At 31.6% G+C, this 18,956-nt stretch overlaps 2 protein-coding genes across 2 annotated transcripts in view; both read right to left on the bottom strand.

Moving 5' to 3' along the window:
- LOC140059186 (protein artemis-like) overlaps positions 1-18,956 on the bottom strand; it is a 93,673-nt gene that overhangs the window by 20,969 nt on the left and 53,748 nt on the right. The window lies entirely within an intron of this gene.
- Positions 11,555-14,471, bottom strand: LOC140059185 (uncharacterized). Its single transcript, XM_072105043.1, has one exon. The coding sequence runs from the start codon at positions 14,104-14,106 to the stop codon at positions 11,974-11,976; it is 2,133 nt and encodes a 710-aa protein (XP_071961144.1). The 5' UTR covers positions 14,107-14,471; the 3' UTR covers positions 11,555-11,973.

Below are 18,956 nucleotides of genomic sequence, written 5' to 3'. Positions count from 1 at the left end.
GGCCTAGCCTGGTGATCTGACCCCCCCAAAAAATACTTTTTTTTCAATCAGTATTAATATTATTATTTTATTTTTCATTTATTATTTGATTTATTAGGCTCAATAGATGCCTAGCTAGGCTACTAGTAGGCCTAGATTATTATAAATAATAATAGCAAATACTGTAATATTAATTAATAAAATACAGCTTCCATTTGACATTAACATTTTTTTTTAATAATAATTATTTATTATTTTTTCTGACACTTTCAGGAATCGTTGATGATGCAGAGTTCTTTGTCTTTGTGACTTTAAACTGAGAGTGAAGTGGATAAAAAGATGACACCGGTACCTACCGACATTGTCATACCCAAACTATAGTTTAATTATTTAAAACAAAATGTTGAATTACTTGTATGTTGCAGAGGATTTAGATGAATTACAATACAAATATTTATGTTGAATGCAAACCTACTACACTATACTCTGTAAATTATGTTATTGCATGGAGTAACTTTACTCCATGGTTATTGTCATGTGGTAGACCTTAAAAATTGAATATTTATTGTATGTTAGGCCTATTTTATATTTTATTAATACTGTATTAGTTTAATATTACTATTAATTTATATTATAGAGTACTAGTTTGTACATGTTTTTACCCAAAAAAAAAAGAATAAATAATTTGTTATTCAATCTAATTGCTTGTTTGTTCATCAATAACAAAACAATTGTAAGCAAGTATATAACAGTTCTTGTTAGCCGGTTATTTCAGGTCATATTATTAATATTAGCTAGGCCCGACGCGCCCGATCACAACGTCACTAAGTGACTTTCCGCCCCTGGAACAATCGCTCGCTAATAGGGCTAGGCCTCGGACTCGTATAAAAGCTATTATAATAGTTATGATAAATATTCCTCAACTAAAATGTATACTGTGATAAATAAACAAGTAATAATATACGTTGTATTGGAATGTTTTTATTTATATGAATTCTTATACGCGGACAATTATAAACCTCGCGTATATCGTTCGCTATAAATAAATTCATAAACACGATGACGATGTGTTTACAAAATGGCGGTTTCGCTAGTTTTCGATGGAACAAATAGTGGTACCTTTAGTTTGAATAGTCGGAGCTGCATCCCAACCACCGAATTTTGTATCTTAATATCGTATTCTGTAGATTATTAATTTTTCTAACAGGGATTTTAAATTCAGGACTGTTCAATTTTTCTAAATATTTTATTTTAACGATTTTCTAGGGTACAATTTCGGAAAAAAGACATTGGTTGATTTTGCCGTTAAATTACAGATTATCGTTTTGTTCAAATACATTTAATTTTACATGACGATATATTAAAACCATTTATGAATTTATTTCACTAACAATATTTTTCCGATAATCAGCTAAATTTACAAATATTGTGTTTTTCCAACACCCTAAAATTTAGCAATTTTGAACTAAATTAGAAAAGTAGGGCGCCCTCTCCGAGTCGAAATTTGACACGATTTGTCGACTGGCTGTCCCACTGTATGAGACTGACCTTTTAAATGTGAAAACATAAATTTATAAATTGAGGAAAGTTACAGTAAAACGTCTAAGAAATGTGTTAAAAAAGACAAATTATGTACAATTATTATCATGAAACACGAAGAATAATGGGTTTAAAGCAACGATTACAAATTAAGGGAATTAGAATGTTATGATTGATGCTTTATTGTAAATGATTTTTGTTTTATATTGTTCTACTGCAAGTATTGCAATAACTGCAGTAAAATAATTTAGAAATTTTGAGAGTCCCTTATATTTTCTGGACCTTAATGATATCGACCAATCTTGCTTAATCCATATTAATACAATTTTCTAATTTAAGCTAAACATATTTATTCTCTCAGTACCATCAATAATCCCAGTATTCCTCTTGTATGAAAAATCTTGTTTTCAATCTGTTAATTTTATTTGGATTTTTTTTCCTATTTGAAATCATATTGAGCAAGCTATCTGCAACATTTTTCTTTTGAAGTTTTTTAAATTGAAGCAACTCATCTTAGATGGACACCTATAAGAATAACATGTAGTAGTTATGGACAGACCAACGTGAGCCGAAGAAATACTTTGACCTCTCTGCGTCCTGAATGTGTGTTATGTGAAGATCTGACCAAGAATTGCCAAAACATGTTTTGCTAATAGGATAACCATAAGAAAATTCATTAACTATCCTCAAAGGAGGCAATCCTATTCACAAGACAAACAACTCCAGTAAATTAGAAGGTGCTCTAGATCATGAAAAGACCAATCTGTTTCACATGATTATAAATATGATTACGTTATGTTTGATCTAAGAGTCAAAGTTCAACAAAAGTATCATGCATTGCCTTCAATGAGACATGTGTAATGAAATGACAGGACAAATCCGCTTGAGAAACAAAATAAATAATCAGAAAGGACGTCATAACTACTCAATACTGGTTTATTGTCGCGCAGAACAAAGTGCTTTCTGTTTCTATAAACATCAATCATCACTTCATTCTGCAAGTCATAATCAATGAATCAGTCGAAAAACTTATTCACATTTATTTATTATTTACCTCCGCCAAGGAGGTATATGTAATCGATCGCGTGTGTTTGTTTCTTGGCAAAAAGAATTTACTTTGTTTGTTACTTGGCCAAATTGAAAATTGGCCAAGTATGTTGATCTGTTTGTTTGTTTGTTTGTTTGTCATCACTCTAGCGCTCACAGTTTTGATTCGAATGACTCCAAATTAATACCATACATGTCACCTGGTGCAAGGACGACACCGCCCAATTTTGGTTAAAATCTGGACCACGGTTCCAATTCTGGGCCACTTTTAAAAATTATTTTCAGACCTGCTAGTGTTAAAAGATAGGACAGAATTATCAAAAGCCGGTGAGCAGTCTTAAATTAACAAGTAAACTTAAATTACATTTTCTCGAGAACTACTAGTCCAAAAAACTTCATTTTTGTACAAGAGGCAAGAGTTATAATTTGTGATTTGTAATTTTAATACTTAATTAGATTTAATGTAGAGGTTTTTTGATGCGAGTAGTTTACAAAATCTATTTCTTTTCAAATTCACCCATGTGTTTTTCGCGTTGCTGTTCTATTTTTAGCCGACTGAAGCTATTGTTCGTTGAAAGGCTGGTTACATAACCTGTACACCAAACTCGTATACACATGATTGTCGTGAAATTAGCCTAAATCACACAGCATAAGACACACACTTTTGGTGAAAATTGGGTCAACGTCAGGAGGCCAATTTTGATTTGGCCAAGTATCGCGCTATGCGCGAAGGCTAGTTTGTTTGTATGTTTGTTTGTTTGTTTGTTAGCACGATAGCGCCTACAGTTTTCAAGTTATCTTTCTGAATTTTTGGGTGTAGATAGGTATTTACTTACAGACCATGCCTATTGAAAATCAACAAAATTGGTTTATTAATAACTTCACAAATAACAAAAATGATATTATTTTCAGACCGGCTAGTGTTAAAAGATAGGAGACAATTTTCAAAAGCCGGCGAGCAGTCTTAAAGTAACAAGTGTACTGAAATTGCATTTTCTCGACAACTACTTAATTTTTGTATCAGAGCCAAGAGTTATAATTTGTGATTTTTAATTTTAAAACATAATTTGATTTAATATGCAGGTTTTTTGATGCGAGTAGTTTAAAAACCCTATTTCTTTTCAAATTCACTTGTTTGATTTTTGCGTTGCTGTTCTATTGTATTGTCAACTGAAGCTATTGTTATTGAAAGGCTTGTTACATAACCATTACACCAAACTCGCATACACATGCTTGTAGTGAAATTAGACTAAATCAGAAACAGAATTAAGACACACACAAATATATATATATATATTTCTTCCCGGAGAAATCTTATGCAGGAGAATTTTACAGTAGGCGGAGGTATGCATTCTAGGAGTGGCTTTCTAGTTTATTAATTCAAACAATAGAAAAAGGTACTCGCACTCACTTCAGCCCAAACCCGAGGTTGTCAATATTATCAGACTCAGCAATCCACCGCAATTATTGGCGATGATCAAACCTAAACATAGTCTCTGTTCAGAGAACTACTGAGCAGGCAGCGGTCGGAAAAATTAAAGTGTAACTGCAGTGATGTAATCATCCTTGATGGTATGCTTCTCTGGCATACATTTGGAACTTTTATTAGCTAGTGAAATTAGTTGAGATGATGGCAGTGTATAGACCGGTGGGCTTAGTATTGTGATTGCTAAAGTACATTGTTTGCAGGAAGTTATATAGAATAAATCATTATATTGTGGCACAATTGCAAGCATAAAAATGCTGGTGAAATGAAGTCATCTTAATTAATTTTGGACCAAAAAGAGTAGAGCGTTTAAGCAACAAGGAAATGGTACTCTCGCACATAAAATTCATGATAAATGGCACTCAAATTTATGACAATGACACTCCCATGTAGTGCACTAGCAAACCCATGATTTCATGCCAGTGAGGCCTCAGTTGCTTTATAAACTTTTCCTGTTAATCTTCTTTTTCTTGAATTTCAACATACAGTAATCAGGATAGAATTTGCCCTCCCCATGAACTTGCTAAAGGATGTCTGAAGATTCATCTAAATATAGACTTTACAAATTCCTAAGGCCTTGACTGACCATAACACAATAACTATGATATCATCAAAATATACAAGGAGAATATTCAGTGAATGACCACTGTGTCTAGAGATTGAATCCTTCTGTCAATCAGTGAGATATTTTTAAAGGTATAACAAAATTAACAAAAAATATTTCTTACAAAAAATGCTGTACATGATTTTAAAAAATTATTCATTGTTCTTTCTTCAGATATATTTATGATTAATTATTAAAAATATGTCCTTTAATCGCAAAAATACATACAAATCAAAGATAGTTCTTTAATTATGAATATGCCAATTTAAGAATGGTCAATTTTGAACTTTAATGTGCTGTGTGTGTGACCTCAACTTATAGGCATGCAACTCAATACCCTCTAGAGACAATGTGACTGCATGGCGGTACAAGTGAGAACATTCTTCCACAATCTGTCACAATTCCCGTCAACCAATCAAAGGGCGAGAATCCAAAAATCATTCAACCGTGAGCCCTCACAGACTCTTTTCCCAGATGTTTTTTGGGTCCAGCAGCTGGTATCTATAAATTATTGTCGAGTTTACAAAGTCGCAAAACTGTCGGCCTTAGATACTATAACTGCTGCTTGCTTTAGCTTATGAATGAGTAGTCCTCAAGACGTAGATGTAAATGACTTTACTATGTATTTGATTATTGTAATATTGCAAACATTGGATTTTGGATACGAGATAGCAGATGACTCTTTATTGCAACCGAAGATGACAAGTCAGTCACCAGCAGCACCAGAACTATTAAACGACATAGTTTGTGACTGCGTGGTCAACTCCTGAGATGCAGATTGTACCTGTCTTAAAAATCAGCAACCATGTACTGCAAGTTGTACCTGTAAGGCAAGTTCATTTAATGACTGTTCTGAAGATTCTGAATCCTCTGACATATTCAGCAACGAATGCTGATTCTGATAGTGAAGGTGAAGCTATCGAAGAATAATAGCTTCGTAAATGTCTTTCAGACCTAAGAGCAAAACAGCAGTAAAGTTAACACGGGGGACATCTTTAGAACAGAACATGGCTGCTGATTTTGTGATATGCGTTGCAATGGAAATAAGAAAATTATAATCAAAACAGTGTTAAATTAAATCCGGATGATTTTAAAACTAAAGACAAAACAGATATATTCAAGGTTAATTAAAAGCATGTTTATTTCCCCTATTACCATAACTTATTGAGGACTACATATGTATAACAAATAGGAAAATATAAAGATGAGAGTTACTAAAGACAACACAACTGACTAATTTAACTTATTGAGGACTACATGTATTTACAAATAGGAAAATATAGTATACAGTTTAGAATTAATGTTCTTTGCCTGATTTGTTTTTATATATATATATATATATATATATAAACAAATCAGGCAAAGAACATTAATTCTAAACCGCCCGGTGATATACTGAAATTTAATCAATTAATTTGAAACGATAAAGATGAGGAAATCTGTGAGAATGAGAAAAAGTCGCCCCAACCGAGACTCGAACTCGGACCGCCTGCTTGATATGCAGATGTCCTAACCATTAGACCACTGGGGCTTTCATGGTATTGTTCGAACTCGATTCGATATATATATATATATATATATAAATCCAAAGGCAAATTACTGAAAAAATGACAATGCTGTGGGTATCAGTGGCTGGATCTCAATGGAGATACAAAATAAAAGCGAAAAGCTAAATCAAAGCGAGAAGTAAAACAGGCAGAAAAGTTAGCAGAGCTTTCGGGCAACACTAGCCCTTCATCAGTGCAAGTGAAGGAATTTGGATAACGTCATATATATATATATATATAGAAATTTACTAAAGAAATATGTTTAAATTATATACAAAAACATTATTAAGAGAAACAAAAAACTTTGATTACAAGAAATGTATTTATTTGAAATAGAAATTAAGGTGAGTGATTCTCACAAAAGACAAACTAAATTCATTTTATGACATGAAAATAATTTGTGTTTTTTTATCAATTACTACTATGGCAATTCATATTACAATAGGTTGGCAATATCCTAATTTAATCTTAAAATGAACTCAATTATCTAGAATGTTTTGCATAATTAATTTTTTTTAAATTTTTTTTTAAATGACATTGCATTGAGTTGACATGATTTTTTTACATTTATTTTGAAAAATATTTTTAATACATGCAATTTTTGAGCTAAAAACAATAAAAACTAAAGTTTTTTTCCCCTAAATTTTAACCAAAATAGTATGAAACCCATCCAAATTTTGTATAAATTAAAAAACAAAGTAATCATCTTCAATACGACCAAAAATAATTAGTGTCTTTTATCTCAAATTCTATGAAAATTGCCGTCTTATTGCCATAACTGGTTGCCAATATCCCAATTTCATCTTAAAATGACCTCAAATGACCTCAATTATCTAGAATGTTTTGCATAATTAATTAAAAAATTTTTTTTTTTAAATGACATGTCAGGGCAGTTTTTGAAAATAAATTGCATTGAGTTGACAGAATTTTTTACATTTATTTTGACAAATATTTTGAATACATGCATTTTTGAGCTAAAAACAATAAAAACTACAGTTTTTTCCCCTAAATTTTAACCAAATAGTATGAAACCCATCCATATTTTGTATAAATTAAACAATAAAGTAATCATCTTCAATACGACCAATAATAATTAGTGTCTTTTATCTCAAATTCTATGAAAATTGCCGTCTTATTGCCATAGGTTGCCAATATCCCAATTTCATCTTAAAATGACCTCAAATATCTAGAATGTTTTGCATAATTAATTTTTTTTATTTTTTTAAATTTTTTTTAAAAATTACATGTCAGGGCAGTTTTTGAAAATAAATTTCATTGAGTTGACAGGATTTGTTTTATTATTTTTGACAAATATTTTGAATACATGCACTTTTTGAGCTAAAAAACAATCAAAATTACAGTTTTTTCTCTAAATTTATACCAAAATGATATCAAACCCACTAAAATTTAGTATCAGTTTAAGGAAAAAAAAATTATCTTTAATATGACATAAAAATATTTTTTAAATTTTATAACAGTAATAAGATAGACCTAAAGATAGGAGTGCATATCAAATTTGACCTCAATTGACCTTTGATAATATATTTATACATGTTTTCTTGTTAATTTGCCGGTTGCGGTAAAATTTTTTTTTTGCTCCAGTAGCAAGGCAATCTAACAACAGGAATAAAACTGTGATAACAAAACAGTAATGGAGAAAATGTTAATGATTGACAGGAAAAGGGGTCTATAAAATTAACAAGTTAAATTCAAGCAAAAATGGACAAATCAAATGGTTCACAAATTATAAGTGAACAGAAATATGCAAGCTTCCTGAATTGATTGACAGATTTCTAAAACTATACCAACCTCAACATCAAAAGTATTGACTAATGCACATCGTGCAACCAATCAGAACGTATCAATGTTCGATGCATGTGGAAAACATGCTTAATAGTACTACATTTATGGCAGGCAATATTAATTCCAACTCTTCTGAGTTAGCAGGGTATTGCTTTGTTTGCAAAAGGACTTTCATGCATCACCTATTCTACTACATGCCTGTTACAACCGCTACTGTAGTAAAACCTCCAGCTAATGTCAAAACATCAACAGCTTATGTAGTAACAAAAATTGCCTCCCAGCTTATGTAGTTATCGCCAGCTAATGTAAACAATTTTATATACAGTATTTTACAAAAATGTCTAAATCATGTGCAAATGCATCGATCTTTACTTAGCTATCATTCTTTCCACCTCTCGCAAACAACCAACTTTCTAAAACAACTACACATCAAAGCAACCATCTATGTTTAAGGGTCCATCTCATAATCGACCACCTCTCGTAACGGCACCTCCTCTCATAAAGGACCGCTTCTCATAATCGACCACTTCTCGTAAGCAACCACCTCTCTTAACGACCACACCTTTCGTAAGTGACCACTTCTTTTTAGGGACCACAACCTTTATCTCGCTCCCTTCGGTCGGAAGCGGTCCCTTAACAGGTTGCTTACGACGTGTGGTCGTTTTGCTTATGAGGTGGAAAGACTGATAGCTAAGTAAAAAATCGATGCATTTCCAAATGATTTAGACATTTTTGTAAAATACTGTATATAACATTAGCTGGAGTTGATTTTTATTTCATTAACAGTAATTGTTTCGACATTAGCTGGCGTTTTCCACATTAGCGGTTGTAACCAAAGATACTATAGCGCCACGAAGTGGCGCAAGATAGGGAAGTCCTATCTCTTATACACTGCGCATGAGTGAAATTCCATGGGCAGCCATTCCGGCAAGCAAGTTACGCGATCACATACCCCGGAAGTGTATAATAAACTATTGAACCACATCCACGTGTGACGTGTTATTGTTTGTTCGAGAAGTTTTCTCGTGTTGTATGGGTATGTAGTGGAAAGATTTTAGAATATATATTTTTTTGTTAGTAAACATTAACAAAATTATTAAATTGTTGGATAAATTTAGTTCAGGCAGGCGTTTCTGCGCAATCCGATCTAGGGCCTAGATAGTAGTATGCCTAGGCATATTTAATGCCGAATACTAGGCCTAGTTTAGTTACTAATAAAAAAAAAGTCTGGGAGGATGAATGATATTGATTGGCGGCTTGATAGATGGATCAAACAAGGCTTGGATGGATGGAAGATTAAGAAAAAAACTGAAGCTGTTCGGGAATTAGGAGTTTTTAATAAAAATGTACAAGACAATATGGCGTTTTATTAATAATAACATTAACAGAAATAATTAAATGTAATGAAATAAAAAATCGTTATAAAACAATAAAATCATAGCTTAGGTAGGTCTCCTAAAAACCAAAACACTGAGGATGTTATTGTTTGTTTTTTTTATTTAATAAATTTAAATTATAAATTTGATCCTCATATTTATTTTGTTCTTCATCTTTATTTGAAAAATATTTAGTTAATTAATGTAAACATTTTTGAATACTTACTAGTCCTGTTATTGGCATTATTTCTGGATATTATATTTACAACTGAACAATCTAGGTTTTCACACATTTAAATTATTTTAAAATACTATAATAAGTAATCAAATGATTATGTAACAGTTCGAAAAGTGACCAAATAATTTAATGATATATTTTTCCCTATTTCAGAAAGATATAAGTCTGTCATCATACTGTATAATTACTATTGAGAAGATAGATGATTGAGTGCACAGTGGTATTTTAAACAAGAATTAAATACAAAGGCCAGAACTGATGGACAATTATATTTTAATAGTTTATATTTTTGATTCTTGAAAAGGATTACAAATAAAATCACTATTTTCACACACCTCATACTTTAAAGTGAAAGGAAATAAACAGAATTCAGTTATTATCAGTACTGTTGTTTAGGCCTATTGGCTTCTTTTGTAATACAAGAAATCAAAATAATAGAATTTTCCTTGTATTTAAGAAGGCTAAAACCATACATTCGTAATTTATTTATTGAGTGTATTTAATTATTCCATATCATTTATTAATACTGTATAAACAACTTATATAAGTTAGATTTTTCAGTATTTTTATTGCATTTTAATCCTGTCTGTAATATTGAAAGTTGAGCTAATAAAAAGTGGGTTGAAAAGAACAAATTATGATTTATGATTGAATTTTTAAAATTAATATTTAATACTTTTACTTTTTTGAAATAAAAAAAATGTAACAATTGTTTTTGTATCTAGTAATGTATGTACAGTATACTACAGTTGTGGCAGATCGGAGTAAAATTCCCCTTGCAATGAAATAACTTTGTAGGCCTGAAGCACACAAAATAGAAAGAGAGGGTCCGAACAGGGGAAAGAACATCCCCCTGCCCCATTAATTTAAAAAAAAAAAAAAATTAAAAAGACAGTTTTGGACAATATATTTGGCAATTATTACAATTCATCTCCAAAAAATGCTTCTCTCGCACATAAACTGTGCCATCATCCCAGCCTAGGCCAAACGCGGCCGACCTTGGGCGTGAAGTGCGTAGCATCGCGCTGCACCCAGCGACACTATTTATAACTATGCCTCAACCTACTGCCTACAAAATTCGTCCTCCATACAGTCAGTGTTTATTCTGTAGCCGTTTGAGGTTGGACAGTGATATACGCATATGCAAGTGTAATATAAAATGGAGTAAATTTATATAATCGAAATTTATATAGCTGTTCTTTCATTTTGACGCGAAAGATAAAATAAAGTCGTACTGTTTATCGCGTAGATGTAAATCCTATTTGTTTACATTGATTTGGTGGCGTGCCGCATTGCCTACTGGGTAATCCGCTTGCCGGAATGGCTGCCCATGCAATTATCATTTTTCGAGCGTCAGTTCCATATCTTGGCGCTATACGATCTTTGGTTGTAACAATGCCTCCAAACTAATTGGATAGAAACATCTGTAATTGTATTTCTGCCACTAGTCTTCCAGCACATACATTTCTCTAATAGCCCTCTGTCTTACTAAACAGCAATGTTGTTAAAAAAAAAAGTATTTCTGATAAATACTACTAGGCTCTATACTAGATAGAGAAACAGAAAATAGATACCAATAATTTGTTATAGATGATTTCTATGGTTTAATGTGTTTTGTAAAATATTCTAGTGCATCTTTCAAATTGAGAAGTATTCTAAGGATGCAGTAGAAAATGATGTTCAATTAATGAATGTTGGCAACTACATTAGATAATCCATTAGTTTTTTTTCCAAGATTAGACATGTGTCAAAAACAGGAAAGTGTGTGACATAAAAGCAATTTTATTATAAATCAATTTAAACAAAAATTAAATTAACATTCTTGTCAACATGTTGGTTTTACTTATACTATATATATTATATATATATTATATTATATATATTATATATATAAAAATGTAGATGCGTGTAATAACACAAAATAAGGAATATAATTATATGCCTTATTTTGTGTTATTACACGCATCTACATTTTTTTAAACATTTATTTTGATCAATTTTTGATTATTATTTATTTCTCTCACTGTTGATAATATTGTTTCTAACATGACCAACCATATATTATGCATGCTTATATAATTATAATTTGATATTTTGCATTATATGAAAACACTATATTACAAAGCTTTTTTTTTTCTAAATAAATACTAATAATCAAGTCTAAATTTTTAATAGCTCTGATTTTTCTGGCCAAAAAAATATAGTGTGAAAAATATACATATTTTTTGAAGCAGAAAACAATAATTCATTATACAGACAATGCATATTGCATAGCTAGTGTGACGAGTAATGTATCTTTTTCTGCACCATACAAAAGGTTAAAATAGAATGTCTGGATACAGTACTATAAATGTTCAATAAATGTCCTCTCTCTGGTCAGAGTCCTGGAACCAGCTCGGATGGTCTCTTGGTTGTGAGTATGGCTGGGCATACGGACTAGCATACTCACCCCCAGGGGTGGGTACATTAATAGACAAATAAGAGCCCTGTCGGTCAAGATTTGGCCGAGTTGTACGATGTAACTTGCGTTCATGGAATATACTGCTATGGTTATGGTAGCGCGTGCTATTGGTTCCATTACGTGGTGGCAGGGTCAATGGTGATGAGCTTGACATTGAGTTTAAAGATGCAAAAGAAGGCAGAGACATTGCTCTTGCTGTATTGCCATCAGATGGAATGGTCTTAGCATATATGGGATTCTTATGTCCTGCAGTTATGCATATGCAAGCAACAATAAGGAACATTAACACAATAGCACCAACAATGATTGGAATCAGAATTTCAATTTCCATCACGCTAAACGCACCATTATCTTCCAAGCATTCTTTCACAGCAAATGCCACTTCCAAAGTTACACCAGATAAAATTGGGGGAGAATGACAAACTGGTTTTTCATCAATTCCACTAGAGATACCCCTTGAATCCATATAAGACCAGAAATAATGAAGATCACACTGGCAATCCCAGAGGTTTCCCTGGAGGTGGATTGCTGTAAGTCGTGGTAGAAAACCAAGCATTCCTTTGTGAAGTGTTGTCAACTGGTTTCCATCCAACCATAACTGGAGCAATCGTGGCATTTGAGTAAAGGCATCAATTGGAAGAATGTTTAACTGGGTGTTACTTAAACGAAGTAACTGTAAAGATGAGAATCTGCCAAAACTGGTGGCACTAATCTCTTTTATCGGATTATCTGCTAATGATAATCCTTTCAATGTCTGAGAACCAGTTTTAGAATGTCCAATTCCTTCAGGAATATAAGTCAAATTATTATGGTCAATTCGTATTTCAATTATGCGCGCACATTGATCAAAAGTATCCACTGGAATATAAGATATCATATTATCAGAAAGCAGAACAGTTTCCAAGTTAAACAATGGATGCATAATTTTTCCGACATTTTTCAACCTATTATTACGCAAATCTAATACTTTCAGGGTTCGAAGACCAATAAAAACATCTGCAGGCAATACTTCAATCTGGTTATTCCTTAAATCAAGCATCACTAGTTGCGGCAAAAGTAAGAAAGATCGACCAGCTACGATCTGTAATCTATTATCATTTAAGTTCAAGACATTCAGGTTGGACAGATGTTTGAACGAATTGATTGATATCTCAACTATTTTGTTTCCTTGTAAATTTAAATGTTTAAGACTACTAAAACCATTCTGGAAGCTGAGTGGGATAGAAAACAGCTGATTGTTTTGCAGATCTAATCTTGTCATCATGCTCAAATCAAGAAATGCATTTTCATCAATTTTTGTCAATTGGTTATCATTCAACTTTAGAACTTCCAATCGAACCAAAGATGAAAAAGCCTTATTCTGAATGGTGTTTAGGCTGTTGTGACTGAGGTCAAGGGTCACTACATACCTAAGCCCTTTAAATGAATCTGCATACAACTTGACCAAATGATTTGATGATATGTTAAGAATTCTAAGGGCTATTAAACCAGTCCAAGCAGAACTTGTTACGAATCTTAGTGAATTGTGGGATATGATCAACTCCTGTAGACGGTTTAAGTGTCCAATCGTCGGTGGAACACGAAGATTGTTATGAGTGAGGTTCAGGACCTGCAAGTATCTGGTATCAGTAAATGTACGTGGTGGAATTTCAAGTAACTTATTATTAGCAAGATCAATAACTGTTAGATTACTCAAGCCGTCAAAAGCATGTGGATGAATTGCTTGTATATTATTTGAATTTAAATATAGCCTTTCAAGTTGTTGAAATCGCACAAATGTATGTCGTTCTATGTTACTAATCTCATTAGCACTTAAATCAAGTATAAAGCAATCATCCGGAACATAGCTGGGAACAAGATGCAACAAACGTCCGCTACAGTCGCACACTTTACCCAATGCGGACATAAACGTATCGCAAATATCCTTACCACTTAAAAATTCATTCGGTAATGACAATCTTTGACAGGATACCAGTTGAATAGTAAACAAAATCCAATAAAGGAAGCTTTTTACTTGTGCACCCATAGTCAATTTTGCAATTATTCTTATTCAGAGTTATTTTTGTAGTTTTTACAACAAATCAGTAATCTCCCAATATCTTGTAGCCTAGCAGCCTCAATAAAAATCCTTGACCTCTTCCTGTTGTTGAACATCAAGTAATAGGGGTCCTCTATACCCACAACAGCATCTGCAATAAATGCTAAATAAACAATGTAATATCCCACTTAATTTCCTGAAGAAACTTCCGAATTTCTTTTCATAAACAAGCTTTAAAATGAAAAATGATTTGAAAAATACTTCACTTGATGCATATGAATAAAATCCTGTGCCAAATCATGACTGTATAAGCCATGATTTAAATATGAAATTTAGAAAGAAAATGAATTTGAACTATTATAATCCTGGCTGAAATGTTGAAGGCTTTCACACATGATACTGAGTATCTCAGTCCCTATTGGGCTAGTAATACCGAGATAGGAAATTTGTACTAATTACATAAAGTGATGAGGTGAAATCGAAAACCACATGTTCACCAGTCAGAGTTTAAACAACTTGCTTTTCCACTATACAATTTTTGGATAAAATAAGTACCAGTATGATTACATATTATTCATGAGGCCCATAATCCTAAACAATTTATAAATTTTACTTTTATAACGATGAATCTAATAGCATAACAGGTTAACGGAAAAACGGATTACAAGTTCATATCCTTTTAACACCTAAAAAGATTCAAATGTAAAGCTCAGTCTAGAAATATCATAGATAAAATCTTTACTTTTACTAGGAAATAAGACTCTGTAAAGACTTTGTAAATCGAAGATTAAAATTGGTCTGGAATTGATTAAAACAAGTCTATATTTTAAAATAATATATTATCTCCCTGAAAAAATATTTGTTGTTTTCTTTTTTGATTTGAAAGCAAGTCCTTCCCTCCATGTGACCTGAACCTAGTACAGTACTAACACTCCCCTCTCCACCCTCCAATTCTTCCACAGTTCTTGACGATAAATATCAGAATAAGAGATTTTTAAACGGTTTTAAAGATTTTGCCATCATTTTTTGTGGACCCAATTCTGCTGGCAGAAAAAAGTTTTCAAAATCTGAAAGTTTTAAAATCATACAGATTTTCTATTAATGATTGGATAAATGGCAGATACATAACGGCTAAAAGCCAAATCGGTTATCGCTATGTAAATTTAGCTGCAAAACGGTTACTTGACCTTCCAGGCAACTATTGCATCTTTAACATTTGACCGACATTTTGTGTATTTTTATTTAAAAGTGTATGCAACCTGTGAGCACAAATTTAGGATAAATCAGTCGCTATAAAATTACATCTTTAATACAAACAGTTTATTCGGTGCTATGTTATAGCAGAAAAGTTCATGTCTTCAGGTTATCCATACACAAGTGTCGTATACCCATGTGACTGAAATCACATGATATTAATAATCATTGGCCCTTCAAGAACGTCAACTAATGAATGGAAATCTCCGGATTATAGCCAATAAACCAATTATTACAAGTGTGCTATTAGTGATTTTAAAAGAAGTAAATTTCAAGTATCAATAATAATTAAGGTTACTTTATCAATTTATATTAATTTAATTTTTCTATCATACAGTGACAAACTGTATATATAATTCCTTCCACTACAAAGTTATTACTTACTTCATCGCAGACAAATTTATTTGAAGGAGTATTTGATATACGATTACCAGTGGTTAGCGACATGATTGGTTTAGCTGATGTGATATCTGTAATCAGCTAGTCACTCTAATATAATTACAACCCTGTTGGTGCAGTACCCGCTGCTTACTTGGGCTCAAATCTAACCACTAGCCATCAGCGCAAGCTCGGTGGTCTAGAGATATGAACGCCAGGCTAGTGATCTGGAGGTCGTGTGTTCGAGTCCCACCCAAGAATTACTTGCAAATTTTGTCTCAAATGTACTTAGTATGAAGTACAAATTACGTCAGAGTAGGGCAAAACATCTGACAAATTATTTCAGGTCATTTTACATGTGAAAATCCATTCAAATTGTGCAAGTGTATTTTATGTATCATGTGAAACCACTACAATTCATTAGCAAATTTAATATTCCAAGAAATATTAGCAACACTATCATACAGGGAGAGGAAGCCTTTAATAAACTAATCACTTGAGGAGCAAAGAAAATGAAAACTGGAAAGACAGACAGAAAATAAACAGTCATCAAATTATGTATTCAATGCTAATAATATGGTAATATGCCATAAAATAGCATTTTGTCACAATCACATGTTGAAACCTTTTCCTGTTTCAGAGAACTTGACAATGAGCCAAGACTAAACCATATCTTTAACACTGTCACTGTTGAAGAGCTAAAATGTATTCAAATACAATGGAACTTTTATTGAGGGGACCTTACAAAGTTTCCATAATAGGTATACTGTACAGTATCTCCTGAGTTGACCAGAGTATATTTCTAGATGGAAAAGAATGTGACAACGCAGGAAATCTCTCCATTGCCCTCAGAGCATCAAATAATAATCAGATTAACAATTATATAATGGCGATAATTTTGCCCCGGTTTATCTGGAATGATTTATCAAATCACATTACTAATTAAAAAGATTTTCAAAGGTTTATTGCCTATTAGTCATTTTATAATTACATTCAATATTTACCATTTGTAATAATTTAAGATGTATTGTCCCCCTGAAAATATAATTATTAAAACATTTCTGTTGAAGTTAGTTCAAAAGTTATTCACTTTGACCAAAAATTAGATCGAACAAAAAATATATTTACCTGAAAAAACAGTAATATAAAGTCAAATTGGCTGCCAGCCAATGGATTTTTGGTTGAATTTAACCATTTATTTTGTCATTTTATAAGTGAAAACATTGATTTTTTTTTTTCCTACGAAAGTGCTTAACGTTATTAAAATGAAAATATAATAATATAAACTAGAATTTAATTCGTCACTTTAACATTTTTTAAACATGCATGTACGTTAACATACGATCGTTAAAAGTTGATGTACGTCATCCTATGACATGATGCATATACACTTATAGTGCTGAGTTCTACCTATTATGTGTCTTACAATATGTACAGTATATACTGTATATCTATATACAGTGTAGCATAGGTGAAATTACGGGACTCATATCGTGTTCTAATTTTTTCGGTATGATGGAATTTTCAAAATAAACTCGAAGATGACGATTTCGAAAGATAATGAATTGAGCAAATAAATATAAGGATTGGAAGAAAATTTGACACGTAGAAGCGCAATGCGCGGTCTTTGAAATTTGTATAACTTTGACTAAAGAAATTTAAAAACTACTTTTTAACTTCAACTGGCCATATGATAACATCACAACATCCGATAGGCTTAATTTTAATATGAATTCATCTACATTTCATCAGCTTTCATAATAAGTTATAATCTTCAAGGTCACCTTTAATTCTGAAGAGCTATAAGATATTCAAATGTATGGTGTAGCTGAAATTACACGACCTAGGTTATTCAAGTTTTTACGCGTGATGACGTCATCAAAATAAAAATGTTGACAACTCATTAGAAGAATAATTAATTGAGCAAGCACATACTAAAAGTTGTGCGAAAATCGGGCTCAAATAACGGAGATGCGCTCTATTGAATGTGATAACCCACACAAAAAGATAAAAATTCCTAATTTTTAAATTCAAGTGGCCATTTGATGACGTCATACCATTTTGTACGTCTAATGTGTATATACATTTGTATCTACAACTTATTGGCTTCCATAATAAGTTAAAAAATTGGGGGTCATCTGCCATTCTGAAGAGTTATATTCATTTTAAAAAGTCCTTATTTTTTACCATTTTTAGCATTTTGTCATTTTTAACGTGCTCGTATAGCGTTATTTTAAGTCGGAATAGACTCAAAATTGGTGAATGTACTAAGGATTGTGAGTAGAATGTGATTTATACATCAAATTTTATTTTTTACGCATTTTAAGAATCGTGCGCACAAAAACGCATTTTTGCGCAGTAATTTTTTGAAACGCGCAAATGGCCGAATTCATGCTCTAAATTGAAAAAAACCTAATTTTGCGCGTTTTAAATTTTGAACGCGCGATTTCACGTGCATGACCTTGAAACGCGCAACTTTTTATTTGCTAATATTTTTACCCTTGACCTGAAGCTTATTAGGATTAAGTTATATTATTTGAAAGATATTCTGAAATTTTGGTAATCATTGACATTAAACTTTTTGAGATAATTGTTACACAAAATAGTGTACAGAAACAATAAAAAGAAAAAAAAAATAATAAAGATTTCATACAATAACAATAGGTGATCATTTAGAATAAAATGATCACCTAATAATATATTCAAAGTCTGATTTTATTAATCTTTATTTTTCATGTTTTTGGGGGACAATACATCTTTAATGTATCTAACACTTGTATCATTAATACATATTATGATTATATTAATGATGGAAATAAAGAATGATTGATTGAAAAACTGAAAGAAGCACAATTCAAAAATAATTTGTTGCAAATTGATTTCTTTTTATTGATACATTTTTTAATATTTTTAAATTACATTACAAAATGGCAGTAAAAACTGATTAATAAATTGCATTAAAAATATATAAACTTTATATAATTAAAATACATTTCAACTTATCAATATTTTAAATGATGATTAATGCAATTAAGAAACCATTATTGAGAGGAAAAGGACAAAAGCTAATGAAGTTTATTTAATTATTATACACAATTATATACAGAATTTATACAAATATACTGGTCAATAATATGCAAATAATGAATGTTTATGAGTGCGATGGTACAAATAATTCCATGAGGTGAAAGATGAAATTCTATTAT

Source organism: Antedon mediterranea, chromosome 9 (genome assembly GCF_964355755.1).
Source record: "Antedon mediterranea chromosome 9, ecAntMedi1.1, whole genome shotgun sequence".
Taxonomy (NCBI): domain Eukaryota; kingdom Metazoa; phylum Echinodermata; class Crinoidea; order Comatulida; family Antedonidae; genus Antedon; species Antedon mediterranea.
This window is presented reverse-complemented; position numbering and strand designations above follow the sequence as displayed.

Coding starts and splice junctions, on each gene's coding strand:
- LOC140059185 (XM_072105043.1), bottom strand. CDS start 14,106: ATGGGTGCACAAGTAAAAAGCTTCCTTTATTGGATTTTGTTTACTATT.